General features: G+C 45.7%; 1 protein-coding gene across 5 annotated transcripts in view; it reads left to right on the top strand.

Annotated features, from left to right (window-relative positions):
• The first annotated feature begins 9,952 nt into the window (after positions 1-9,952).
• STX8 (syntaxin 8) overlaps positions 9,953-27,837 on the top strand; it is a 161,241-nt gene continuing 143,356 nt past the window's right edge. For 2 of the 5 annotated variants that reach the window (XR_010591860.1, XR_010591861.1), the window contains exons 1-3: positions 9,953-10,111; positions 17,212-17,311; positions 25,085-25,179. Coding sequence is in view for 2 of the 5 variants with exons in the window: in XM_008163824.4 (XP_008162046.2) it covers positions 10,095-10,111; positions 17,212-17,311; positions 25,085-25,179 (212 nt within the window). In the remaining 3 variants the exon portion in view is untranslated. Of the gene's footprint in view, positions 10,112-12,892; positions 13,003-17,211; positions 17,312-25,084; positions 25,180-27,837 lie in introns of those variants that run through there. The other 3 variants (XM_008163824.4, XM_042841206.2, XM_065563340.1) reach the window with 3 other exon arrangements.

The raw sequence follows: 27,837 nt of genomic DNA, 5'->3' as shown, positions 1-27,837 counted from the left end.
CACTCCTTCAGTGGCTGGTAGGGGAACCCAGACCCACTCTCTACTCCGGGTTCCAGTTCTGGGTTTTCCTCTCCCAACCCTCACTGCTCCTTCTCTAGATTGCTTCCTACCACTCCTGGCTCTCCCTCCACCCCCCCGTCCTCTGGGAGTAGCAGCTCCAAACCCTGCTCCCAGGGAGTGACTGCTGCCCTTGTCTGTTGCCAGCTTCCTGGCTTTATAGGCCTTGCCTCCTCCTGCCCAGCTGAGCCTGCTTGCAATCAATTCCTTGCTCTCTGGCTCTTCTTCTAAGTGCAGCCTATGGAGTTAACAGGCTGACCTGGCCACCTTAATCCCTTGCAGTCTTGTGTGGGGTGGACACCCCCCATCACAATCACTTTCATTCAGTGCGGTGAGGTGGGGTCAGGTGCAGAGCACACAGAGGACCTAACCGCAAAGGCATGAGCGCCAAGCAGCAACATTTACAGAGAGATCAACAGAAGTTGCAGGGAGTTTGTAAATATGATGGCAGGAAACATCTTTGTCATAACTTGCAGAAATACTGCAATAATAAGCTTGTGTTATGAGGGCAATAAAGCATTGCTATCAATGTCCCGCAACAGCTTCTGGAGCATCAATCCATATATAAATATCTGGATATATTTGCAGCAATCATACAGGAAAAAAAATGCACCTGGCAGATCTTGCATGATAAATTCCCCACATGTTAGGACTTTGTTCTTATTTGACTACAGCGTATTGGAAAGGAATTGGCTCTAAGAGGGCCTGGAGAAACGGCCTTGTTTTACTGTGTAGACTCACTTGGCTTAGCCTAGTATTTTCCCCTAGTAGGCACCCACATCCAAAATATTTACCATGTCAACATTCAGCTATGTCCTGATTTCCTTATAGTCCAGCCCTGCCAGTGCCCTCCATATCCGGTCAAAACGCCCAGGCATTTCAAATCTAGAGGAGCACACCTGGCGGAGCATGGTTATTGGGGAACATGTGGCCTTGTGAGAGGGGAAATACTGTCAGGGGGTATGCACCAGCTAAGGGGTGTGTGTGTGTGTGTGTGTGTGACAGAATAGCTGGAGGGCCATGGTGGGATGAGGGGACTGTCAGCTGGCAAAGTTAGAAAGTTTGGAGCTGTCGCCCTTCTGCAAATACTGCTTGTGGTACATTATTTTGAGGCCCTACAGGCCTGGATGCCAAAATATGATATTAATGGGGATTATTATCATAAGATCAGGAGCTGAAACAAGTGAAAACATTAACTTGTTGCCTGTGTGATAGGATCAAGGTGAGAGAGGCTCTGGGTGAAGCCAAGGAGACAGCCCTCAGTGTTCTCAGCCCACTACAACACACTGAGGAAGACACAATTCCTGCCTCCAAGAAGCTTCAGGAGATGGGGGTCTTCTGTAAACTGACAGACATACATACAATATGGATACATTGTGGTAGGAGTGACCGTGAACTGGAGTTGAGCACAACAAGATTTTTTCCCACTAGCTCTAACAGTGCTCCTTTGTTGGAGGCTGCACAGGGTGTGTGCATTTCAAAGAGAAACATGAACTTCTAAAGCTGCGATCCAGCATGACCAAGCTGGTAACCTCTGCTCGTCCTTGTACTCACATGGCCTCCTGGGGTGTGCAGAGGTGCATGGAGAAAACTAGTCAAGTGTAAATGATCTGATCCAGCATTATAGTAAATAGTAACAATAATAATAAATAACCTTTCCTATCACACCTCTCATCTCAAAGGATGCCACGTCACTTTATAAACATAACCTGTATCTAGAGATGAGGTAGTGATAAGTTTAGTGTCACTGAATGCAGCCACCTCTGGGGTGCAACATGGCAGCTGTTTGACAGTAAAGAGTAATGCCACACAAACAGTTAAGGACCATGGCCTGCACATGGATGCTTACTCTCATGCAGAGTCCCAGTTGGACTTTTCAATCAATTGTAACTTCAGTTGGGTCTTAGGAGGCAGAATGTAGTTACAGGTTTGGCCGGCATGATGGAGTAAACATCTTATCTTCCAAAACGTCTCATGGGATCGTTAATGAGCACAAGCAGTCAGGTCACTAGTTTTACAGCTCTCCAGAAATAAAGCCGCTCCAGCATTGCAGCACCAGCCTGCAGACAGCATGCCGTTTTCAGGCTCTCTGCACAGGTACAATGGCGGAGAATGGTTTGAAAGGGTCATCTGAGGGAAGGGATCAGAAGGAGACCCCATCGACCAGAAGGCATGGGATGCATTGTCCTCAGGATGGGGGTTCCACGACCACCACTCCCAAGAGGAGGAGACGGGAGGTGGTGGTCGGGGACTCCCTACTAAGGTGGACGGAGGCATCCATCCACCGCATAGGCGCCAACTTCCCCTCTTTCCATGGGTGCTCAACCCCCCACTCTGCCCCCGGCCCCGCCCCCGCTCCACCCCTTCCACGAGGCCCTGCCCTTTCCCCGCCTCTTCCCACCCCTGCCCCACCCCCATTCCAACCCTAGAATTCAGGATCTGACGGACTATCTGCTGAGAATGATCAAGCCCTCGGACTGCTACCTCTTCCTCCTTCTCCACATGGGCACCAATGATACTGCCAAGAATGCCCTTGAGTGGGTTACTGCAGACCATGTGGCTCTGGGAAGAAGGATAAAGGAGTTTGAGGTGCAAGTTGTGTTCTCATCCATCCTCCCTGCTGAAGGAAAAGGCCTAGGCAGAGACCATCGAATTATGGAGGTAAATGTGTGGTTGCACAGGTGATGTCGGAGAGAGGGCTCTGGATTCTTTGACCATGGGATGTTGTTCCAGGAAGAAGGATTGCTAGGAAGAGATGGGATCCACCTAACGAAGAGAGGGAAGAGCATCTTCACAGGCAGGCTTGCTAACCTAGTGAGGAGGGCTTTAAACTAGGCTCACCAGGGGATGGAGACCTAAGCCCTGAGGCAAGTGGGGAAGTGGGATATCGGGAGGAAACATAAGGAGGTGGGTGCAACAGAGGAGGCCTCCTGATTCATACTGAAAAAGTAGGGCAATCGGCTAGTTATCTTAGGTGTCTGTAAACAAACGCAAGAAGCCTGGGAAACAAGCAGGAAGAATTGGAAGTCCTGGCAAAGTCAAGGAACTATGATGTGCTTGGAATAACAGAGACTTGGTGGGGTAACTCACATAACTAGAGCACAGTCATGGATGGGTATAAACTGTTCAGGAAGGACAGGTGGGGGAGAAAAGGTGGAGGAGTTGCACTGTATGTAAGAGAGCAATATGATTGCTCAGAGCTCCAGTATGAAACTGGAAAAAAGCCTGTTGAGAGTCTTTGGGCTAAGTTTAGAGGCGAGAGCAACAAGGGTGCTGTCATGGTGGGCATCTGCTATAGACCACAAGACCAGGAGGATGAGGTAGACGAGGTTTTCTTCGGACAACAAACAGAAGTTTCCAGATCACAGACCTTGGTTCTCATGGGGGACTTCAATCACCCGGACATCTGCTGGGAGAGCAATACAGCAGTGCACAGACAATCCAGGAAGTTTTTGGAGAGTGTTGGGGACAACTTCCTGGTGCAAATGCTGGAGGAACCAAGTAGGGGCTGTGCTCCTCTTGAACTGCTGCTCACAAACAGGGAAGAATTGGTAGGAGAAGTAGAAGCGGGTGGCAACCTGGGCAGCAGTGACCATGAGATTGTCAAATTCAGGATCCTGACAAAAGGAAGAAAGGAGAGCAGCAGAATATGGACCCTGGACTTCAGAAAAGCAGACTTTGACTCCCTCAGGGAACTGATGGGAAGGATCCCCTGGGAGGCTAATATGAGGGGGAAAGGAGTCCAGGAGAGCTGGCTGTATTTTAAAGAAGCCTTATTGAGGGTTCAGGAACAAGCCACCCAAAGTGCAGAAAGAATAGTAAATATGGCAGGCGACCAACTTGGCTTAACAGAGAAATTTTTGGTGAGCTTAAACACAAAAAGAAAGCTTACAAGAAGTGGAAACTTGGACAGATGACATGGGAGGAGTATAAAAATATTGCTTGAGCATGCAGGGGTGTAATCAGGAAGGCCAAAGCACAATTGGAGTTGCAGCTAGCAAGGGATGTGAAGGGTAACAAGAAGGGTTTCTACAGGTATGTTAGCAACAAGAAGAAGGTCAGGGGAAGTGTGGGACCCTTACTGAATGGGGGAGGCAACCTAGTGACAGATGTGGAAAAAGCTGAAGTACTCAATGCTTTTTTTGCCTCCGTTTTCACAGACAAAGTCAGCTCCCAGACTGCTGCATTGGGCAGCACAGTATGGGGAGGAGGTGAACAGCCCTCAGTGGCAAAAGAACAGGTTAAGGACTATTTAGAAAAGCTGGACATGCACAAGTCCACAGTATTCTTGCCAGCAAGTTAAAGTCTTGCTTGGGTGAATGGATTGGATGAATGGACTATAAGGTAGATAGAAAGCTGGCTCAATGGGTAGTGATCAATGGCTCGATGTCTAGTTAGCAGCCAGTATCAAGCAGAATGCCCCAGGGATTGGTGCTGGGGCCAGTTTTGTTCAACATCTTCATTAATGATCTTGATGATGATGGATTGCGCCCTCAGCAAGTTTGCAGATGACACTAAGATGAGGGAAGAGGTAGATATGCTGGAGGGTAGCGATAGGGTCAGGAGTGACCTAGACAAATTGGAGGATTGGGCCAAAAGAAATCTGATGCGGTTCAACAAGGACAAGTGCAGAGTCCACTTAGGATGGAAGAATCCCATGCACTGCTACAGTTCTGCAGAAAAGGACCTGGGGATTACAGTGGATGAGAGTCAACAGTGTGCCCTTGTTACCAAGAAGGCTAGCGGTATATTAGGCTGCATTAGTAGGAGCATTGTCAGCAGATCGAGAGAAATGATTATTCCCCTCTATTTGGCACTGGAGAGGCCATATCTGGAGTATTGCATCCAGTTTGGGCCCCCACTACAGAAAGGATGTGGACAAATTGGAAAGAGTCCAGAGGAGGGCAACAAAAATGATTAGGGGGCTAGGGCACATGACTTATGAGGAAAGGCTGAGGGAAATGGGCTTATTTAGTTTGCAGAAGAGAAGAGTGAGGGGGGATTTGATAGCAACCTTTAACTACCTGAAGGGGGGTTCCAAAGAGGATAGAGCTAGGCTGTTCTCAGTGATGGCAGATGAAAGAACAAGGAGCAATGGTCTCATGTTGCAGTGGGGGAGGTCTAGGTAGGCTATTAGGAAAAACTATTTCACTAGGAGGGTGGTGAAGCACTGAAATGGGTTACCTAGGGAGGTGGTGGAATCTCCATCCTTAGAGGTTTCTAAGGCCCAGTTTGATGAAGCCCTGACTTGGATGATTTAGTTGGGGTTGGTCCTGCTTTGAGCAGGGGATTGGGCCTAGATAACCTCCTGAAGTGTCTTCCAATCCTAATCTTCTATGATTCTATGCCAGAGCCGGGGTGAAAGTAACATAAAAGTCTTACCGGTATGGGGCCTGGCTCTAGGCCCCCCAGAAGGGGTAGGGCCTCTGGCAGAAGAGGTGGGGCCACAGGCAGAAGGGACGGGGCCTCGGGCGGAAGGGCGGGGCTGGGGGTCAGCCTGCCCGAGCCAGCTCTTCCGTGCTGCCCAGCTTGCGCTGCCCAGGCTCCGGCAGCGATTTAAAGGGCCTGGGCTCCCGCCGCTGCTGCAGTAGCTGCGGCCGGGAACCCCAAGCCCTTTTAAATCACTGGGGCCCGGGGCAGCTGCCCCTTTTGCTGCCCTCTCTCGGCAGCCCTAGGAGGGCGGGGGGCAAAAGGGGCAGCGACATTAAAGTGCTGCCGCAGCAGCGCTTTAACGTCGGCTGTGTACGGGCCCGTCCCGGTGGCCACTTCTTACCAGTATGCTGTATTGGCCCGTACCGGCCCACTTTCACCTCTGGCCAGAGTGTAGGTCGTCCACTGCTGAAATAGGAATGAAGAAAAATGGTCACTTTTGTGTTACCAGGGCAAACCCCATTTCTATTGACTTCGGTGGCGTAACACCAGATATGAATTTAGCCCCAGGAGTTTAGGTGCTATCTGAGTAGGTCCCTTCCTGGATCTTTTATTAACCTGGCATTTGGGGCCAGTCTAAAAGCACTTGAAAAATAAATGAAATATATTCATTATAAAATACTAGATGTCTTAACTGGTAAAATCTATTTCACTGACTCTGACCAAGCCACTGTAATGACTAGAGGATTTCAGGAGTTCTTTAGTTGGATGTAACTGTTTATATGGAGAATACAGCTTGATTCTTTCAAGGATAAAGGCCTATTTCACAGCTCTATGAACGCTGGATTCAGAACTTCCTCCAAGACCTTGGAACATTCATTTTCCCACTCAGAGCAGTAAGTCAGTCAGACACTAGGGGTTATTAACTCTCTGAAGGACACAGCCCGAAAATTTACATAAATATTGAACAACTGCTCGTTTCTTTGCCTCTACCTGTTTCTTTGCTTCTTCCTATATTTGCCCCTTTATAAAGGAACAAAAGAAGGTTTTCTCTATATTATCATAATAGCATTCCGAAGCCCTAAATAGCATCAGGACTCCCCTGGGCAAGGATGCTGTACAAACACCTAAGAAGTGACAGTCTCTTCCCACAAGTGCTTACAATCTAATGTAAAGTAGTTTTTGAAGATTACATAGGAGCCATATAAATTTTAAGACAACAATTAAATGGATACATTTGTTCCACAAACTCTAGCGCCAAGAGGCAGGTGAAAGGTGGCCTTTTACACAGAAGGATCAGTTTTCAGAGTAGCAGCCATGTTAGTCTGTATCCGCAAAAAGAAGAACAGGAGTACTTGTGGCACCTTAGAGACTAACAAATTTATTAGAGCATAAGCTTTCGTGGACTACAGCCCATCCGAAGAAGTGGGCTGTAGTCCACGAAAGCTTATGCTCTGATAAATTTGTTAGTCTCTAAGGTGCCACAAGTACTCCTGTTCTTCTTTTTTAGAAGGATCAGTGAGTTTGTTAGGAGTGTTTCCATTACATTAAAAAATAATGAAGTGGAAACAGCTTTATTAAAGAAATAAACATGCCCTGGCAATGTTTGCAACACAAACACCTGCTGCTTCATGCAAGTACCACCCACTCCCATCTGTGGCTGACCGGAAGTTTGTGCCATTTCAGATGGGGGGGGGGAGGCAACTTTAACAGTCATTCCTAGGGCTACTTAGGCACTTGAAAGCTCTAGTTTTTTGGCAGATAACTTAGCAATTAGCTGACAGGAGCCCTGTATCTAATTCCTTTATAAAAGAAAAAATAAATAAATATTAGACCCACTCAACTCTAAGAACATGTTCTGACATCTTGTGGCAAGTCAGTTAAGGGACACTGGTTAGGTTTAAAAATCTTAATGTAGATTCTTACTTTATTACTAACTCTGTGGAGAGAGAGACTCCTGGGTTCTATCCCAGCTCTGGGAAGAGAGAGGGGTCTAGTGGGAAACAGCAGAGAGCAGATACATCTGGGTTCTATATAAGAACATCAGAATGGCCATATTGGATAAGACCAATGGTCCATATAGCCCAGTATCCTGTCTTCCAACAGGTTTCAGAGTAGCAGCCGTGTTAGTCTGTATCCGCAAAAAGAACAGGAGTACTTGTGGCACCTTAGAGACTAACAAATTTATTAGAGCATAAGCTTTCGTGGACTACCGAAGAAGTGGGCTGTAGTCCACGAAAGCTTATGCTCTAATAAATTTGTGAGTCTCTAAGGTGCCACAAGTACTCCTGTTCTTTTTGTCTTCCAACAGTGGCCAATGCCAGGTGCCCCAGGGGCAATAAACAGAATAGGTAATCATTAAGTTGCCCTGTTGCCCACTCCCAGCTTCTGGCAAACAGAGGCAAGGGACATGCAGAACATGGTGTTGGATCCTTGCCCACCCTTGCTAATAGCCATTGCTGGACCTATCCTCCATGAACTTATCTAGTTCTTATATAGAACCCAGATGTATCTGTTCTCTGCTGTTTCCCACTAGACCCCTCTCTTTTCCCAGAGCTGGGATAGATACAGGGCTCCTGTCAGCTAATTGCTAAGTTATCTGCCAAAAAACTAGAGTTTTCAAGTGCCTAAGTAGCCCCAGGAATGACGGTTAAAGTTGCCCCCTCCCCAATCTGAAATGGCACAACCTTCTGGCCAGCCACAGACGGGAGTGGGTGGCTTTGCACAGTGTACTTGCATGAAGCAGCAGGTATTTGTGTTGCAAACATTGCCAGGGCATGTTTATTTCTTTAATAAAGCTGTTTCCACTTCATTATTTTTTAATGTAATGGAAACACTCCTAACAAACTCACTGATCCTTCTGTGTAAAAGGCCACCTTTCACCTGCCTCTTGGCACTAGGGTTTGTGGAACAAATGTATCCATTTAATTGTTGCTTTAAAATTTATATGGCTACTATGTAATCTTATTTAAAGAACTATATGACTGAAGATCCAAGAATTTAAGGCTATAGATAGTTGTGCATCTAAAAATCTATGCAAGGATTTTTTAGAGATGTGATTTTATAATCTTCACCAACTCACTAATGAAATATTTTTAAAGCAAATGTTAAACTAAGGTCCTGTAGACTAACATGTTCTGGGTAAATATTACAGAAATGCACAACTGTTTTGGTCAGTAAATTCAGAAACTGACAGTATATACCTAGGAGTTGGCAAATGCCTGTTAAATGGCTTCATTACCATTGGAAGGGTTCTTTAACAGTTTCAATGTTGTGCTAATAGGTCTAGCAGGCTGGAAGGCTTTTTCACTTTTAAGTTACTAGATCCCTTTGGGAGTAAGTCACCAGGCTGCAGCAGCCAGCTGTGGGAGCCTGCAGGAAGAGTCAGAACAGGGATACGAAGAGGCGCGGGGGTGTACACTAAGACCGAGGGGTGTCCCAAATTTTCAGGTGCCCTAGGCAGCCTCGTATGCTGTTGCGTATGCCTAAGGACAGCCCTGGCTAGATGACACAGTGCCCAGTGGGGTTGTCCAGTCTAGCCCTTTCACCATTGCTACAACCAAGGAAGCTGACTGAGTAAAGCAACAAGGATTGTTAAACTATATTGCACTATTTGGCCAGTAGATGGTGCTGTGTGTAAAAATACCTGATTTAAAGGCACCTCAGCCATACCTGGCAGAGCCTTAAGGGATCTTAGGCTGAACACAGCTAGCTGGGGTTTATTAGCGAGTCCTGTGTCAGGCAGCCCAGATCTGGGACAGAAAAATGTGACAGCCTAACAGCAGGCCCTAGGCCACCTGCCCCTCCGTGTTTCATGACAGTAAAGAAGGAAAGTAGGCTGCAGGTGCCAGTTGGTAAGCCGCCCCCCTCCCCTCGGCACGTGGTGTCTATAGGGGACAGGGCCTGCTCCAGGCACCAGCCTGGCAAGCAGGTGCTTGGGGCGGCCGCTCCGGAGAGGGGCGGCACGTCCAGCTATTCGGCGGACGATCCCTCACTCCCGCTCGGAGCGAAGGACCTGCCGCCGAATTGACGCCGCAGATCGCGATCGCGATTTTTTTTTTTTTGGCTGCTTGGGGCAGCCAAAACCTTGGAGCCGGGCCTGATAGGGGGGTACACGTGCTACTAGGTTTAACAGGCACCAGGTAGCTGGAGGCAGAAATGTACAGAAGATTCACAGTGCAGTTGTGTGGGTGCAACGAGGTGGCTGCACTGGTATGCCTGATGTGCACCTAACACTGCTCCTTGACTGTGTGACCTGCCCCCGCCCCCGAGAAGCCCCCGCCACCGGGGGGGTTGTGGGATCTGCCCTCCCAGTGCAACCCCCGCGGGGGGTTGTGTGATTTGCGCCCCCCCCCCCCTCCAGTGCAGCCCCCGGGGGTGTGTGACCTCCCCCCAGTGCAGCTCCCCCGGGGGGGCCTTGTGTGACCTGCTCCCACCATCCCAGAAGGAGAATCCCCCCGCCAGCTACAGGGTGCCTGAGGGGCAGGGCTTGTCTGATGACCCCGTCTCTCGGGCAGGACGCGGATGTAGCTCGCCCTCCTCCCCTTCCCTTTCTGAGCCTCTGCGCGCGCCGTAGTCAACTGACGTAGCCCGGAAGCGTCCGGAGCCCGGCTCCGAACTCAGCAGCCCCGACCGGCGGCAGAGAGGGGGAGGGCCCCGGCGTAGCGATGGCTCCGGACCCCTGGTGAGCGGGTGGGGGGCGGCGCACGCGCCCCCTCCCTCCCCCCGAGCCTTTGGTTTGCGACTCCTTCAGCCGCCCCTCTCCGCCGCGAAGCGGGGCCAAGCCCCCAGCTCAGGGGAGAGACCCCCGTGGGGGGCAGCCTCCCATCTGCGCCCCCCCCCGACGGGCCCCGCGGGGCCTTACAGGGCAGGACCGGATTTCCTGGGGGTGGGGAACCCCTCCCCTCCCAGGCTTGGTGTCCGTGACACTGACCCTGCTCGGCTTTTCAGCCCCCCACCCCCCTCCGCCGGATCTAGCGCCCAGTCCGCGCTGCCTGCATGTTCAGGGCGTTATGGGGGGGGGGGTGTATTATTGCAGGGGCCCCATCGCAGAGCAGGACCTCGTGCGCTATTTGCTGTACAAACCCAGAACAAATGGGCCCTCCCTGCCCAAAGAGCTGCCTATCCAAGTCAGGGCTGTTTGGTTAGTGCACGGGAAGCGTATGGCTAGTAAGAATTAGGGTCACAGTGAACATTATACCTTTTCACTTAGCCACATTGTGGGCCAGTTTTTTAAAAGAACTCATCCTATCGGAGATAGGTTGGGGGCTGAACTCTTTTGAAAACCGGGCCCGCAATGCGCTTAAGGAAAATTGAAGCTAGCTGCCCCTCCTAACAACCTCTCCCAAGCATTTGGGTCTACTGTGACATTTACTTAATAGACTTGGATCCCGACTGACACTTCAGTTCATAAGCAAAAGCTTAGTGTAAAATACTGAAACAAATATATGGTCTTAGCATTGTTCAGTTGACTTGGTTGGATGGGTATCGTGTATATTTCTGTGGGTGGTGAAAGGTTAAAAGCAGATATAAAAATGTTTATTATAAATATATGTAATAGAACTTTGGAAGATTAAGTACAAATATTAGTTCCTAATTCCTATACAGCCGTTTCCTCTTTAAACAACTCTACAAAAAAATAAAACCACTCAATACCTTGGTGATGGGTGTGTTACAAATACCTACTTCACTGCTGTGTGATAGGTAGGTAGCTATTATCCCCATTTTACTTTATTACAGGTAAAGCTCACAGCATTTCACTTAGCCTTACTTGCTTATTAGTCTATCAGATAATGGTCTCTCTGTATATGCAATTTCTATTTAAATTGCTCTCTTTGGGCACTCTGTTTAGTTAAAATCTATGTATCTAGGTAGTCTTGGTTAATGAAGAATTAAAGGAGGGTACTGTAATGCAAATCAACATGGGTTTATGGAAAATAGATCTTGTCAAACTAACTTGACATCTTTTTGAATGAGGTTACAGGTTTGATTGATAAAGGTAGTAGAATTCTGTAAGGTATTTGACTAGGAATGGATTAAAAACTGGCTAACTGATAGGTCTCAAAATGTAACTGTAAATGGGGAATAATCAGCAAGTGGATGTGTTTCCAATGGGGTCCTTCAGGGCTCGGTTCTTGGCCCTACTCTATTTAACATCTTTATCAATGACCTGGAAAGAAACATAAAGTCATCACTTATAAAGTTTGCAGATGGCACAGAAATTGTATGAGTGGTAAATAAGGAAGAGGACAGGTCACTGATTCAGGACCACCTGCATCCCTTGGTAAACTGGGTGCAGGTGAGATACAGACTAACACGGCTGTTACTCTGAAACTTGTCAGTATATGTTTTAATACAGCTAAATGTATACACTTAGGCACAAAGAATTCAGGCCATACTTAGAGGATAGGGACTCAATCCTGGGAAGCAGGGACTCTGAAAAAGATTTGGGAATAGTGATGGATAATCAGCTGAACATGAGCTCCCAGTGTGACACTGTAGCCAAATAGAGCTAAAGGAATCCTGGGATGTATAAACAAGGGAATCTCAAGTAGGAGTAGAGAAGTTACCTTGCCTCTATATTAGGCACTGATGCAACTACTGCTGGAGTACTGTGTCCAGTTCTGTCTCTCACAATTTAGGAAGGATGTTGATAAATTGGAGAGGGTTCAGAAAAGAGACATGAGAATGATTAAAGGATTAGAAAACATGCCCTATAGTGATAGACACAAGGAGCTCAGTCTAGTTAGCTTAACAAAGAGAAGGTTAAGGTGTGGCTTGATTGCAGTCTGTAAATATCTATGTGGGGAACAAATATTTAATAATGGGCTCTTCAGTGTAGCAGAGAAAAGTCTAACATGATCCATTGGCTGGAATTTGAAGCTAGACATTTTTAAATAAGGTTTACATTTTCGACAGAGAGTGTACTTAATCATTTGAACAATTTACCGAGGGTTGTGGTGTATTCTAGTCTTGATTTAAAAATGGTCAGTTACAGAGAATTTTTTCTAAAATATATGCCGTAGGAATTATTTTGGAAGGGACCTCAGGAGGTCATCTAGTCCAACCCTCTGCTCAAAGCAGGACCAATCCCTAACTAAATCCCCAAATGGCCCCCTCAAGGATTGAGCTGAAAACCCTGGGTTTAGCAGGCCAATGCTCAAACCACTGAGCTATCCCTCCCACCAGCGTCTAATGATCATAGCCTTGGAATCTATGAATCTGTTAATGAAAATTAGTAGATTTTTGGCATCATATTTAATATTGTGTGCTTCTTATAATTGTGCTGTAGGTACATGGCTATCACTTAGTTTACTTTTGCTTTTTTGGCACCCAGATTGCATCTATTTAGTCTCGTCTATTGGATTAGTCTTAAACTATTGATCAGTTACTTTTTATAAACTGAGTATATTTAGATCAGCATGCAAATATATTGGTATTACTAAACTTTATTATTGAACTTCTAGATATAAGGGAACTGTGATGGGGTTCCTGGGGTGCAGCCTGGTCTCACCAACCTGGGGTATCCCTCTCACGCTGTGATGCTGTTGTTAAGCCACACCAAACCTCTGGCAGGTACTGCACTTACACAGACATCCATAGGCAGGGACACGTGAATGCTTTGCCAGCAACTCAATAACCAGTAATTGGCTCCAGCCAATTCCCCTCAGCTCTCCAGCCTTGCACCCCAAACTGTAGCGTCTTGCCCTGGTCAGAAGCCTGACCAGTGTAAGTTCATTACCGAGTCCACCCATCCATCAATGTGGAGAGGACACACACCAGCCTTCGTAAACTGAGCTGAGATTTCCCAAGCACTTCAACCAAAACACACTGTTTTAGGTAAAATATAAAACAGATTTATTAAGTACAGAAAGATAGATTTTAAGTGAATATAAGTAACTAGCGTACAGATCAAAGTTGATTACTTAAGAAATAAAAATTATTTCGCAGTCTGAGTCTACAAACTAAACAGGATTTGAATCAAGCAGTGTCTCACCCTGACAGATGGTACAAGCAGGTTACAGATTCTCAGATCCTGGGACTCTTTTTCCAGTCTGGGACCATCCTTCCCCGTTCAAAGTCTTTGTCTTCCAGATGTTTGTTGAGGGTGGGGTGGGGTGGGGAGAGAGATCCAGTGATGATGTCACTTCTCCTCTTTTATAGTTTCTTCTAGCTTGCTGGAAAGATCTATGCTTGTCACACGGGGGTCCGCCCCCATTGGCCAAGCAGTCTCCATTGTCTGTGTTCTCTCTGAGAAGTCTTCTGGGATGGCCTCTGGGAAAGTTGGATTCCCTTTAATGGGCCATCACCACATCTGGCTACTCCTTTGTTGTACCTGGAAGGCTGGTTGTGAGTGTTCCCAACTTCACAATGTATTTCAGTAACACACTCATAGCAAAATGTCATAACTTCCCATACAATGATAACATATACAATCCAACAGGATATTTATGTTCAACAGCATTATATTAATAAATGTTCAATAGATCAAGACTTTTAAAATGATACTTCAAAAGGCATACTTTGTACAAAACATATAATTATATGACAATGGGGAAATATGGGGATTCCAGGGTGCCACTCTCAGGTACAGCGTGTCACAGGTGCGTCTGTGTGCTGGGTTTTTTTTTTGTTTTTTTTATTCTTTTAAATAAAAGGATTTAAATAGAAACACTTAAAAGATTTAGTTTATGGAAAAATACAGTTGTTGACATATTATTCAAACAATTCCTTCAGCTTACAGCTCCTTATGCACAAAAAGAAGCCTGTGAAGTTCTGCACTACAGAATTTTTATGGCAAAATATTTATTTTATTCTGTTTCTCTTTGTTTCCTGGAGAATCTAGACAGTTGTACAGTAGAGGGTGTCAGCTTCTTAGGCAGTAGGATATTGAGAGTGATGGACTCACCCTTTCCTCTTTTTACATTTAAAATGAATGATAATGCTTGTCACTTACAGCAACTTTTAGACATAGATCTCAAAGCACATTACAAAAGTGAGAAAATATCACTATCCCCAGTTTATAGATGGGGAAACTGAGGCACAGAGTGTAAGTATCCTGGCCAGTAGAACACAATGAGTGAATGGCAGGGCTCAGGGTAGTCCAATGTCCTATTCACTGGAGCCAATTTCTGGCCTTCGTTGTACCACAAAACCTATTGAAGTCAGTGTGGTTGCAAGGGGCGATGGAGGACTGAATTTTGCTTGCTTTATTTTAAGGTACTTCTATTTTCTAGCAGCAAAGAGATTTGGTGGAATGGAAGGATGGCCTTGAGGCTAAAGCACAGGACTGTGAGTCTAGTCTTCTAAGTTTTGCCATGGATTTAGCGTGTGACTTTGGGCATATTCCTTCAGCCTTGTGCTGCTTTATTTCATAGGTTCATAGAATTCAGGGTAGAAGGGACCAGAGCCGTAACAAGGAATTTTTGCGCCCGAGGCAAGGGCCAGCTCCAGGCTCTTCGGCGGCAATTTGGCGGCGGGTCCCTCTCAGAGGGAAGGACCCGCTGCCGAATTGCTGCTGAAGAATGAATGAAGCGGCGGCAGCAATTCGGCGGCAGGTCCTGTAAAGCTGCCGCCAAAGCACCGCCGATCGTGCCTTTTTTTTTTTTCTCCGCCCCGCTTGGGTGGTAGAGCTGCGCCCCTCCGCTTTGCGCACCCGAGGCAAGTGCCTCACTTGCCTCACCCTTGTTACGGCACTGGAAGGGACCACTAGGTCATCTAGTCACATCACTTGGGGTATGGTAGGCCATTAAAATTTACCTAGCTACCTCTGTGTTGAGCCCAATAATTTGTATCCTTATGTACAGTAAGACAAGGGATACTTCATAGGTGGGAACAGGGGAGGTTTTGAAGCTAAATTCATGAATGTTTTCGTAGTACTCAGAGATCCTTGAATGAAAAGTGCAATACATGTGCAAAGTTTTAATGTTAGTGATGGGCAGGAAAGAAATGCCGTATATTATGAATTAGACTTTTGAAGTAAATTAGCTAATTACAGAGTTGCTTTGGATACTTTCCAATCATGATTAACCTTTTGAGGCCGGGCCTTCCCTCTTTACTTCTTTTTCAAGTTATGGCATGGAGCCCCCTTCATTTCATTATGCGATAATTGCCACACCTAAGATGCATCTTAGCTTGAAAGAATGAGGATACATATGTAAAAATTCTTAATGGTCCCCTTCCCTCTGGGACCATCCATAACCTTTTTTTGTTTGTTTGCTTGTTTTGTTTTTAAATAGCCCTGACTCAGTGTATTGCTGTGTTTTCCTCTTCGCTCTTCTGATTTAACATTAATTGTAGTGAGTCACAGTAATAACTAACTTAGCCTATTAGCACTGTGTCATGGCAGGAATCGGTGACTCGTACCATAAGGCTATTGGTCGGTGTATAATTTACTTTGCATTATATTTCTATAACCGTATCTTTGGGCTGTTTATCTGCCTCAACAATGCGAATCAGCACTGTAAATATCAAACAAAATAACTAGCTGGTGGCTATCATTGACTTTCTTCTGTGTCAGCACTGGGTGTCATTAATGATTGGAGGAAAGTGTGAAGGCTTTCTGCACCCGGTGAAATGAGGGTGTCCACAAAGTTCACAGTGGGAGTCCCCCCTTATCTTTATAGAAGAAGTCTCCAAGGGTATGGCCGCACTGCAGCTGGGATTGTGCTTCCCTGTGTGGGTAGACAGATATGTGCTAGTGTGCTAAAATCATATGGCTGTGGTGGAACAGGCAGTAGCTAGGGCAAGCCACTCAAATATGTACCAAGGTGGTTGAGTGTGATTGTACTTGGATGGCTAGCCTGAGCTGCTGCAGCCACAGGACTAATTTTAGTGCAGTAGCTGGAGCAGAGCTAGCATGGGTCTGTCTACCGGTCATGGGAAACACGCTCCCAGCCACAGGCGCTGACTCTGTGGGTGCTCTGGAGCTCAAGCACCCATGGAAAAAAATAGGGGGTGCTCAGCACCCACCAGCCACAGTGCTTCCGGCCCTGGGGCTAGCTGCTGATCAGCTGTTCGGCTGGCGGGAGGCGCTTGCGGGAGGCGGAGAGGAGTGAGCGGTAGGCTCGCAGGAGGGGCCTTGGGAAGAGGCAGAGTGGGGGAGGGGTGGAGCAGGGGTGGGAAGAGGCAGAACGAGGGTGGGGGCTTGTGGGAGCGGGAGCAGCAGGGGCAGGGCCTCCGGGCGTAACGGGGGAGGAGCACCCACAAGGGGGAAAAAGAGTGAGTGCCTGTGCCTGCAGTGTTAGACTTATCCTTAGAAAACATTGACGCTGTATGAGATGCACCTTCTTGATCCATGGCTCACCCAGTGCTTGCACCTATTCCCTCTCTATAAAATTTCCATGTTCATGAAAGAGGCTTCAGTCTGCTTTGTTTTATGTAAATTAGGTGTAGGCCTTATTCTCCTCACTAGCTACCACTGTGGCCCTTGGTTGAACAAAGTTCTCATGTCCCAGTGATTAGCCAACTTCAAATGACTGAATCTGTATAGAACAGCATCCTGACATTGTTCATTTAAATCCCTTGTTGAGACTTTAACATTCACTGATTCAGAGCTTTCATGTCATCACTGTGATGAGTGCATTAGAAATCCCTGGGGAGATAGGTGTTCGGTGTCACTGAAATATGTTGTTTGCTTTTAGTAATTTGATGAACTAACTCTCTGAGGCTTGTGGTAGACTCTCTAGATACTTGATTAACGGAGGAGAGACTAAAACCAAGATCCTTGGCACAGAGATGACTGGGGAGAATTTTCTTAACTGTCTGAAATCTTTCTGTTTATAGGTTGTTGATGTACGATTCCACCTGTCACATTGCGCAAGAGATTGCTGAAAAAATCCAGGAACGTAATCGATGTCAAAGAAATGGTGAAAATTCAACAAAGGTACCATACCTTCATGAAAGATCTAACGTTTGTAAACATCTCTTTTAACTTAGGTTTTGTATTTAATTATCACACACTCTAATACAATGGTAAAGTTGAGAAACATTCAGGAAACTCCAAATTTAGGTTTCTATGATGGATCCTCCGTTTCTTGTTGTCTTCAAATCAAGACTGGATATCTTTCTGGAAGAGATGTTTTAATGAAACTCACATTATTTGACTTAATGCCGGGATAACTAGGTGAAAGTCTCTTGCCTGGAGATTGGACTAGACCTAATGGTCCCTTCTGACTTTAAAATCTATTAATCTAATGCAACATTTCATGCCCTGTGTGGTTTTTTCATGCTATGTTGTTAACGTACGGTACGTTTACTAAGGTTTACATAAGGAAAACAGGAACAGAGCTTTTGAATAAACTAACTTTTTGAATGTCCTGAAATTCTATGCTTGACTTCTCCAACTTCAGCCTTTTGGTGAATGCTAGTTTTCTTGCACTTAATGCCTCTGGTTTATTTTACAAAAGTAAGAACTGAGAAGTTCTTAGTGGTGCATATCCAATATTTTGAACTGCTCTAGGTTGTCAGTCAAGAGAGATCTACTACACATTAAGAACCCCCCACACCCCCGCCCTCAACTCTTGGATAAGGGTACCAGAAAAACTGAATAGCACACTTAATAATGCACTTGCCAGCTTCCTGAATTTGAAGTACAGAGCAGATTTTCAGGCTTGGGTTGTTTCTTCCTCATTTGGGCCTATAAACAGCCAAATATGACGTTTCTAGATTCAGTCATTTTTGTGCAAGTCCAAAAATATCAGAAGAGCAGAGTTTGAAATGTTTGACATGAATGAAAAGGAGACTTCAGTGCTTAACCTGTTACTGTTCGATTCTCCACTTTCGCATTAATTCAGGAGGAAAATCGTAGGCTACTCTCTTTGGAGTTAAACTTAAAATCATAGGCCCAATCCTGCAAAGACATATACACATACCTAGCTTTACGTACTCTGAGTTCCCCCTTGACTCTGTAAAATTGAGCATAGGTATATCTGCATATATTTATTTATTATGCACATCTCATAGAGGTGGAAGGGACCCTGAAAGGTCATCGAGTCCAGCCCCCTGCCTTCACTAGCAGGACCAAGTACTGATTTTGCCCCAGATCCCTAAGTGGCCCCTTAAGGATTGAACTCACAACCCTGGGTTTAGCAGGCCAATGCTCAAACCACTAAACTATCCCTCCCCACTGAATAAATATTTGCAGGATTGGGCCTTATATTGTTAATGTATTTTGCATGGATGAAAAATACTGAATTGACTATTCTGGAGACTATTTATCCCCTATCACCACAACAGGTCCGGAACTGTGGTGTAAACCTGCCTGCAAATGTCTTATCTGGGATTTGAGCTACCTCCTCTTATGAGAGACTAGATTAGTCTGTATGCTTGTCCTGACCGTGGTGCCTCTGCAAAGACTGCCAGCAGGGTTGTTAGTTGTACTGGTGTATTTGTTGAGGATGCTTGTTCAAAAGCTGACTCCATCAACTAATTTTTTTTGTCCTTCTCATAATCATCAGAAAGCAACAACATCTGGTCACTATTATAGTGGGCCAGATTCAGACCACTGACCTAGGCTTGGTTTAAACTGAAAAGTTACATTGGCTTAGCTACGTCCATCAGACTTGTGAAAAAACTGCATCCCGACCAAGTTAGCTATGCTGACAAAACTCTCAGGCCAGGTCTGCACTCCACCCCTTCCCCCAAGGCCCCACTCCTGCCCCACCTCTTTCCGCCTCCTGCTCACTCTAGCCCCTGTCGCTCGCTCACTCTCCCCCACCCTCACTCACTCTCACCAGGCTGCGGCGGGCAGGAGGGGGCATGGGGCGCGGGTTCTGGGAGGGAGTTTGGGTGTGTGAGGGGGGTGCGGGCTCTGGGAGGGAGTCTGGGTGTGGGTGGGGGGCGTGGGCTCTGGGAGGGAGTTTGGGTGCGGGAGTGGGTGGGGGGTGCTTACCTCAGATGGCTCCTGAAAGCAACTGGCACATTCCTCTGGCAGCGGCTCCTAGGCGGGGGGGGGGGGGGGGAGCAAAGGCAGCTCCCATTGGCTGCAGTTCCTGGCCAATAGGAGCAGCAGAGTCGGCGCTCGGGGCGGGGGTAGCGCACGCTGACCCCCTGTCCTCCTACCCCCGGTGGCCGCAGGGGCGTGCCGGCCGCTTCCGGGTACCGGCACGGAGCCACAGCAGGTAGGGAGCCTGCCTTAGCCCTGCTGCACCGCTGGACTTTTAGCACTTAAAGTCTCCGAGTTTGGCTTCAGTAGCCTCTGGGAGATAGAGGGAGGGGGAGGAGTTGATCAGTAGGCCTGCAGATCCCCTGGAATACCCTCGGGGACCCCCAGGAGTCTGCGGAGCCCAATTTGAGAAAAGCTGGTATAGACTGTCACAATTGACCTAACTCCCTGTGTGTACAGTGCTATGTTGACGGGAGAGCTTCCCCACTTGACATAGCTACCGCCTCTTGGGGAGGTGGATTAACCACGCTGACAGGAGGAGCATCTTCGCTTAAGCACTACAGCGGTGCAGTTACATTGGTGCAGCTGCGCTGATGCAGTGTTTTAAGTGTAGACCTGCCCTCGGTATTGATGTAGGTATGTTGATGGAAGAAAGCTATGTTAATGGAAGCAAACGTTATTCCGGGAGGTGGTGTTTCTACATGGACAGAAAAACTCCTTCTGTCAGTGTAGGCTGTGTCTGCACTACAGAGCTGTGCTGGTATCATCTCCGTAGTGTAGATGTAGCCCTAGAGATGAATGGCTTTGCATCCCATCAGTAATATCCCGAGTCATCCACTCCACACACTATACTGTAAGTTCTAAGCAATCAGATGTGCACTGTGGCTGTTGCAACAGTTGTTGTGTTTCTACACCCTGAATATGTACTATATGAAAATTACTGTTATCTGTCCGAGCATATAGCCTGCAGTGTGTCACTTTGATAAGACAATGAATTTAGATAAGCTTTAGTTTTTTAACATAAAATTAATTTAGTTATTTTTCATGTTCTGATGCTCCCTTACTAAGCATGTGGGCTTCAGACTCAGAGGTGCTAGAAGTGGGGTATGGAGCATCAGTAGTTAAAGCAAAAGGGCTCGTGGTAGAAGAGCAATAGTCTAATTGTGAATTTTGTACGTGGTTTGTATGGCAGTGGGCTTCCAAAGCCTGTAGGCATCTCTTTATAATCTGGGTTTGGAGTAATACAGTAGACTGTCCTGGAAATGGAATGTTAGCGCTTTATAGAAATAAGAGACTTTTACCAAAATAGCTGCTTTTTACCATGTTCTATTATAATTTGAAAACAGAAGAACAGCCATACTGGTCAGACCAATGGTCCATCTAGCCCAGTAGGATACAGGATGTCTTCTGACAGTGGCCAATATCAGGCGCCCCAGAGGGAGCAAACAGAACAGGTAATCATCAAGTGACCCATCCCCTGTCGCCCATTCCCAAAGCACAGTCACTTGGCCTCCTGGCTGATTGGGGGAGGGGGAGAAATAACCCCCAAACAAAAATCTCTCATGAAATAAGAACAAAGAATCTTAGGCTGCGGCTACACTACAGCTTAAATCAATATAATTTATGTTGCTCTGGGGTGTGAATAAACCACCCCACCAAGCGACATAAGTTACACCGACCTAAGCACTGGTGTGGACAGCACTATGTCCACGGGAGAGTTCTCCCGTCTCTCGCTCTCTGCCACTCGCTGGGGTGAATTAACTAAGTCGACGGGAGAGCTCTCTCCTGTTGGCCTAGGCTCTCTCTGAATTGGTGCAGCTGCGCTGCTGTAAGCTCTCTAGTGTAAGCTGCTGAAGAACTGTTCAGTCACTGCTGGCGGATTCCCCTGGGGCCAGTGCAGCATTGTGCCTGCAGTCTGTCCTGCAGTGCTTTGGCTTCCCCCACTTCCCAGTCTTCACAACTTCACTGTTCTTCACCTTCATTTCCATAAACTCTCCGCAATCTTATCCCAGTTCTACCTGAAAGTGGCTCTGGACTGTGACCCGTGCCCAAGCCCAAGCAACTAACAGGATAATGTCAGAACAATCCTTGCTGAGTTTTTATGCAGCTTTTTCCTAAATGAGTTGTTACAATAAATATACCCCTAAGACATGTCAAAACCCCATCTCAGCTGTCACTCATGAGAGACAGACCTCTTTTTAGATACTAATTTATCCCCTTAGCCTGGTGCTCTCATTGAATTGTTTCTCGGTCAATATTAATAATTGTAATGAAATGAATCCCATTTAGTGTTTTCTGTTGTCTCTTTCTCCTTTTGTTAGTCATTAGCCTGGTTCACATTGGACTTAAACGTTCATTACCTGTCGCATCCTTGTGCATTTAGTTTCCATAGTTTTGCACACAGTTACTCTCTTCTAGCAACAGTGCTAACTGAATTGTGCTAGAGATTTCTTCCTAGATCCATCTTAACATTGTTCTAAACAAGATTGTAGAATTTTCATCCCTGCCCCTTAGAGAAACTACCAGAACCTGGCTAGTTACAACTGTGTTGCAAGGTAGCATGGTTTTTAAATCCAGTGTGGACAGTATTGTTTTTCCACGTTTAAGCCTTGGTAGATCAAGTTATGTCTTAACTGCAAACAGAGCAGAAGAACTACATGTATGCTTCGGATTGAATTGATAACTAGACCCCAGTGTATTCTAGTGTTTGAAATCACAATTGCCATTAACTGTCCCCTTTGTAGTCAGTCTCAACAAAGAGGTTCTCAGTTTCTTAATTTGGGAGGGTACTTAAGCATGTGCCTAACTCTAAGCGTGTGCTTTGTCCCATTGAAGTCAGTAAGATTATTCTCATGTTTAGGATTATTCATGTGCTTAAGCACCTTCCTGAATCCTGGCCTAAATGAAGTAGGGAGATTGATTTTTGGCCTCTGCCCCTAGTGGTGGTTCTCTAGGTCAGTGGGTCTCAACCTACTGACCATTGTGGGCCACATATGAAGCTCTCAGTGTCATATGGGCTGCATCCACAGAATAGATCTTCTACCTGTGTGGCCCTGAGGATGTCAGATGGGCTGCAGCTGTGTGCTGATTGGGCCGTGGGTTGAGAACCATTGTTCTAGGTCCTGGCTGAGGTATATTATTTGCTAGAGACCAAGGTAGGATGGAGAGGGAAGCATGAGTATGAAGTTCACACTACTGCCTGCCCTTGTAGCTGTCCTGAACATAGTCTGGCAGGACTCTCAAACAGAACCAAGCAATTGCAAAAAATAAATTTGCTATAATGATCTTTTCCCCAAATTGCAGAAGTGTTTAAATTGTGCAGCCACATTCACTCCCGAAATGCAGGCAAAGCAAAAACTTACTTGTTTAGTTCATCAGTATTTATACAGGCTGAAATTCTCTGACTTGCATCATCTCATTCACTGTGATGTACGGCTTTAAAAAAAAAAAGGGGGGGCTGCATCAGTGTTGTCTAATGGCTCTCTTGTATTGTAAGCTTTTTAGCTTATGTATTATGAAAACATTACACACTCGATTAAAATGATTCTGTGAAGAAATTTTTCCATGTTTTGTGTTTTAATGGAGTAAAAGGAATTTGCTCTCAGAACAGTTAAAGACAAGTATTGGCAGTGTTTGATTCTACTATACACAAACTTCCAGCAATGAAATATTTGTTATGATAACAAGAACTCACGTTGAGAAACACATGGCTGATCACTCATACTTGCTGTGCCTAGTAAATGTTTTAATAGAGATGTCTTTGTATGGTATTTGCTTGGAAGGGAAGCTGTCAACAAGATCCTGGTTTTTATGGTGTTTTGCCCCCAGTGTGACAAAAAACAAAAATGCTGTGTTTATAATTGAATAAAAATGGAGTATAAAAGCTAAGGTTAAAAAAGGCTGTAGGGTGAAGCTTTCACAAATGTTCAAGCATTGGTTAACTCTAGTCATGCTGAAGTCAACAGTCAAACTTCCATTGCTTTCAATGGGAACCAAGTGAGGCCCACATGGAATCTTACTTTGGGGGGCTTTTTAGTGGGGGGGAAATCCCTCTCGATGGATGGTGCTGATTAATTACCTTGCATTATACTGACACGTAATTCTTCCCGGTTCCTGTACTCTGGCTAGCTAGGCTGGATAAGGCTAATTCAGCGTTTTCCAGAGAGGAAGGTGCAGTAAATGTATCCGTGATAATGAGAAGGCCTTTCATAACACCTGGCAGGGTTGTGGGGGCTTGCAATTGTGTTTATTGTCCTGAAGGGTCACTCAGCTTTGAAAAGTGGGGGAAATGTTGCTTAAATGACTGCCTGGCTGTTTTTCAGTGGCACAATTTTTATGCAAATCTCTTCTCTGGCTACTTACCTTCTGAACTGGCTAATCACATGCTCATAGCAGATATGGCTGCCTCAACATCTGACCCACTCTACCATCTTCATATCTGGTAGGGGTACAAGTCTTATAGGGGTTTCAGGCTCCTGAGTCAAATTTTCAGTGAGGCACTTCTGGAAACTCCACCAATCACCTCCGTGCTGATATCAAGTACACTACGTTACAAGAATTACCAGTAATGGGGAAGTGGAGGTTGGACACTTAACTTCCTCTTTTGCCTGACAAAATGCCTCTCAATCTTCCTCAGGGGGAGTAAACAGTCATTCTGGGGCTATCAAGAACACTGGGGCTGGCTACCAAGGGGTAGAAATTGATGTGGCCTAGTTTGCCGTGAATGGGGAATTCAGAGGGAAGTGTCCATTTGAGTGTAGGCATGAGGGGAAAAGCAACCTGTCCTGCTCCCTGTTTACTCCATAATGCATGTATCCCAGCCTTATTTCTGCTTTCTCTTTGCGTGATCACCCATAGTACAGTCATTGCCTTGCAAACAAGAGGCACCTTCAATTGCTTGCAAGCCTCTAACTTGGGTCATTACCAACTTGGTTTCAATTATGTGCACTTTTCCTATAGTTAGCCGAATCAAAGCGAACAATATTCAGGACAAGCGGAGGAAAAATGTAGACTTTTCTACAGAATAAAGGTAAACAAGGTGAGAGAACTACAAGGTAGCCAGAATATTGGAGTACTGTTATTAGTTTGCCTGGAGGAGAATAATTTTTTTTACTATGTTTACAGTAGAAATAGATAAATCTAAGAACCTTATGCAAGCAACAGGAATACAAATTATTACAGTCAATAGTCCGGAGAGGCCAGGAGTCAAGGATGAGCAAAGATAGTAAACAAGTGTATGGCGGTAAAACTAAATAAAAATGAAATTACAGGTCTGGAAGTTATAAGAGAACCAGTGGATGGAATCTCCGAACCTCTGACAGTAACCTTCACTAAAACACAGGAGCCAGGAGATCTCTGCCTACAGAAAAAGGGAGCATCCATATTTCCCTTACGAAGTAGAATAAAGAAGCAGGAAATTAACTGGACAATAGCAAAATATGTGCAAAATGTTCCAGCCCATAGGGGAATTAATTTGTGAGGATTTGAAAGAAAGATCTCATAATTAGCATGAGTACATTAAAAAACTGGTTGCAAAACCAATGTTAACATCTAATTGTTTTATAAAAAATCCCAAACAGCACCGCTTGTGTACAGCTGAACTTCTGTGTTCTCAGCACAGGCTTTTCTCGATGTCAGATGGAATCCTGCCATGTGGTGTACAGTGGGGTTTGTGGGGTTCTGCACCGGATCATTTGAATATTGATGTTTGTATGGCTACACTGTAATCTGGTAAAAAAAACCCCAACAACTTTTTTTCTTTTTTTCCTTCAGCTTAATGTGACAATCCGATCATTGTTGCAGAATCTCAAGGTAAAGATCGACCAGCTGAAGGACTTATTGCTTCGAGCTATATCAACACGTCAGATGTATCCATATAAACAGTATCTCGCTGTTCTTTCTGGTATCATAGGAGTGGGTGGAAAAACAGGCTCTTTTGAGAAGGAAGCTGCAGTTAGCCACCTCCCTCCCCTCAACTCCAGGAGGCCCCAATTACTAAAATGTTGCTTGCAATCTTCATTTCTATTTCAGGGACCCTGCACTCACTTTTTAAAGTTGTAGTGACTGTGCTGGAACAACTCCAGTGTGTGACAGACTGTAACACTGGCAGCTCTGATGCTCTTTGTTTGAGACCTAATTGGCCTGTGTATTTTCTTACGATCCTTGCAATTCAATTTACTAAGAAGTTGCAGGTTCCTGTCCTTGCGGTGCTATCCCACAGCCATGTATGAAACCAGTGTCCAAATTTGGAGCTCCTGCCACACCCAGGTATGGTGGGAAGTAAGGCTGCTGTGCAGCGGGCATGGCTATCTCCATAAGGGGAGCTCAGCAGCAGCCCTGATCGAGTACAGCGCTGTTAATGTGAAGGAAATGTTTCTCTGCCCTTCTGGATGGAAGAATTGGATAGTCCTAGAAGACATGCTAGGAATGTGTAACTTCTTCCTCATTCACCAGTGCTCTAGATTTCATGTCCTGACCTAGTCTCTCCTCCACACAGCTGGAAAAGCCATGTGTAAGAGGGGCAAGCAGATAGCAGCCCAACAGCATTCGTATGGGTCTGAAAATCTCCTGTACCAGTACAGGTGACCCAAAATGGAGACATATAGCCAAATTCATCCCAGTGTGACTCCACTCACTTTAATGGGGTATAGCAGGGAGTGAATTGGCTCTGTCTTTATATAGTGGGTCACTTGCTTACTTCCATTAAACTGCTACAACCAATTGTATATTCATTTTCAAAAATGAGTAGTGATTTTCAGTGCCCAATTTGAGGCATCTTCAGTGGCCTGATGTTCAGAAAGTGCCGAACACCAAGGGTATGTCTACACTTCCCGCAGTATTGGCGGGCAGCGATCGATCCAGTGGGGATCAATTTATCTGGTCTAGTCTAGTCTAGACGTGATAAATCGACCCCTGAGCACTCTCCTGTCGACTCCTGTACTCGAGAGGCACAGGCAGAGTCGACGGGGGAGCAGCAGGAGCGACTCACTGCGGTGAAGACACCACGGTAAGTCGATCTAAGTACATCGACTTCAGCTACATTATTCACATAGCTGAAGTTGTGTAACTTAGATCGATCCCCCTGCAGTGTAGACCAGGGCCAAGAATCTGAAAACCAGACCCGTTCAAGGTGCCTCATAGTGGGCACCCAGAATCACTAATCACTTTTGAAAATGTAGGCCCCTTTGTTTAATTAGGATTTTTATTTCTAGCTCTTAGAAACTCTCTTTTTGCTCTAAGGGCAGATGTTAGAATCTTGCTGGGAACAAGTGCATCCCAGCTGGTGACACTCTGCCCTATAAGGGAAGGTTTTGGGTTTTTAAATTATTATTTGTATTATCGTGGTGCCTCGGAGTTCTAGTTGAGGACTTGGGATCCCATTGTGCTAGGTGTTGTGCGAGCACAGAGCACAAAGACCGTGGCAGCCCCAAAGAGCTACTACAATCCAAGTATAAGACAAACAACAACGAATGTGCTCATCTGTCGCAGGATGAGATACGAGTATCGACCCCAGAAGAAGAAAGATTTGAAATTGACAAGTACCTTTAAACTTTCTGGAACATTCTCTTAACATCATACAAAAGTCTAGGACATTTTGGAGTCCTACTAAGCTCTTTGCTGCAATGTCAGTGAGATTCACAGGTTGGTTGTACATTGTGTTAAAAATATGTTTTATATTTGTTACCTTTACACATCATTGGCTTCTCCTTGCTCTTCAGTGGGGGGGTGGGGGGTGTGAGTGCCAGATTGTCCTTCTGTACATTTTTCCATTTAAAAAAAAAAAATTTGGGTACCTCTATGGTGTCCTCTCTGAGTCTCCTCTCTAACCCACATGTGCCTATGGAAATATATCCAGTGGCCATTTGAAGGCCTCTTACTTGCAAGCTGCCTTATGGTAACATTGAAAGTAAGCCTTTGGTGTGCTGAACCCTTGTATCCACGTTTGAATCGGGGGCGGAGGGTTTGAAATGGTTGTTTAGCCGCAACAAGCCAGTAGCTTTCATTGTAATGATGAACTTTGAGCATGTTGCACTGAATGCAGGGTACAGTTATACTTTCATTTGAGAATATTACCTTGGAACAGATAAATGGCACTGCTATGTAAGAAAGCAAACATAAGTCATTGTGACTATGCACCTGCTCAAATTACAACTCAAGGAAGAGCGGTAATCACTTTTAAAATGGGCATCACTGAGTTTATTAAAAATAATAAAAATCGAACAAGGGCAGCACTCCAAGAACTCTAGTCATTCAGTGGCTGAGTGAATTGGGTCATTTTCTTCAAAAGCAACAAGCCCTACTTCAGTTGCTACTGGGGAGTGCTAGTGAGATAACTCTGCAAATGGAAAGAAATCCTTTAAATAACCTCTTGGTAACTTGTTGACCACATAGTGAGCTGAGCGAGGGCTTCTCACCTGGTCTGTATCATCACCACGCAAAATAGTTAACATACTAAGAGACATGCTGAATCCAACAGAGCTATCCAGTTTGCTGGTGGTGATTTTTGTAGTAGCACTTAAAATGTG

This window comes from Chrysemys picta, chromosome 12 (genome assembly GCF_011386835.1).
Source record: "Chrysemys picta bellii isolate R12L10 chromosome 12, ASM1138683v2, whole genome shotgun sequence".
Taxonomy (NCBI): Eukaryota; Metazoa; Chordata; order Testudines; family Emydidae; genus Chrysemys; species Chrysemys picta.
The sequence above is the reverse complement of the archived record's forward strand: the minus strand, read 5'-3'. Positions and strand labels throughout refer to the sequence as shown.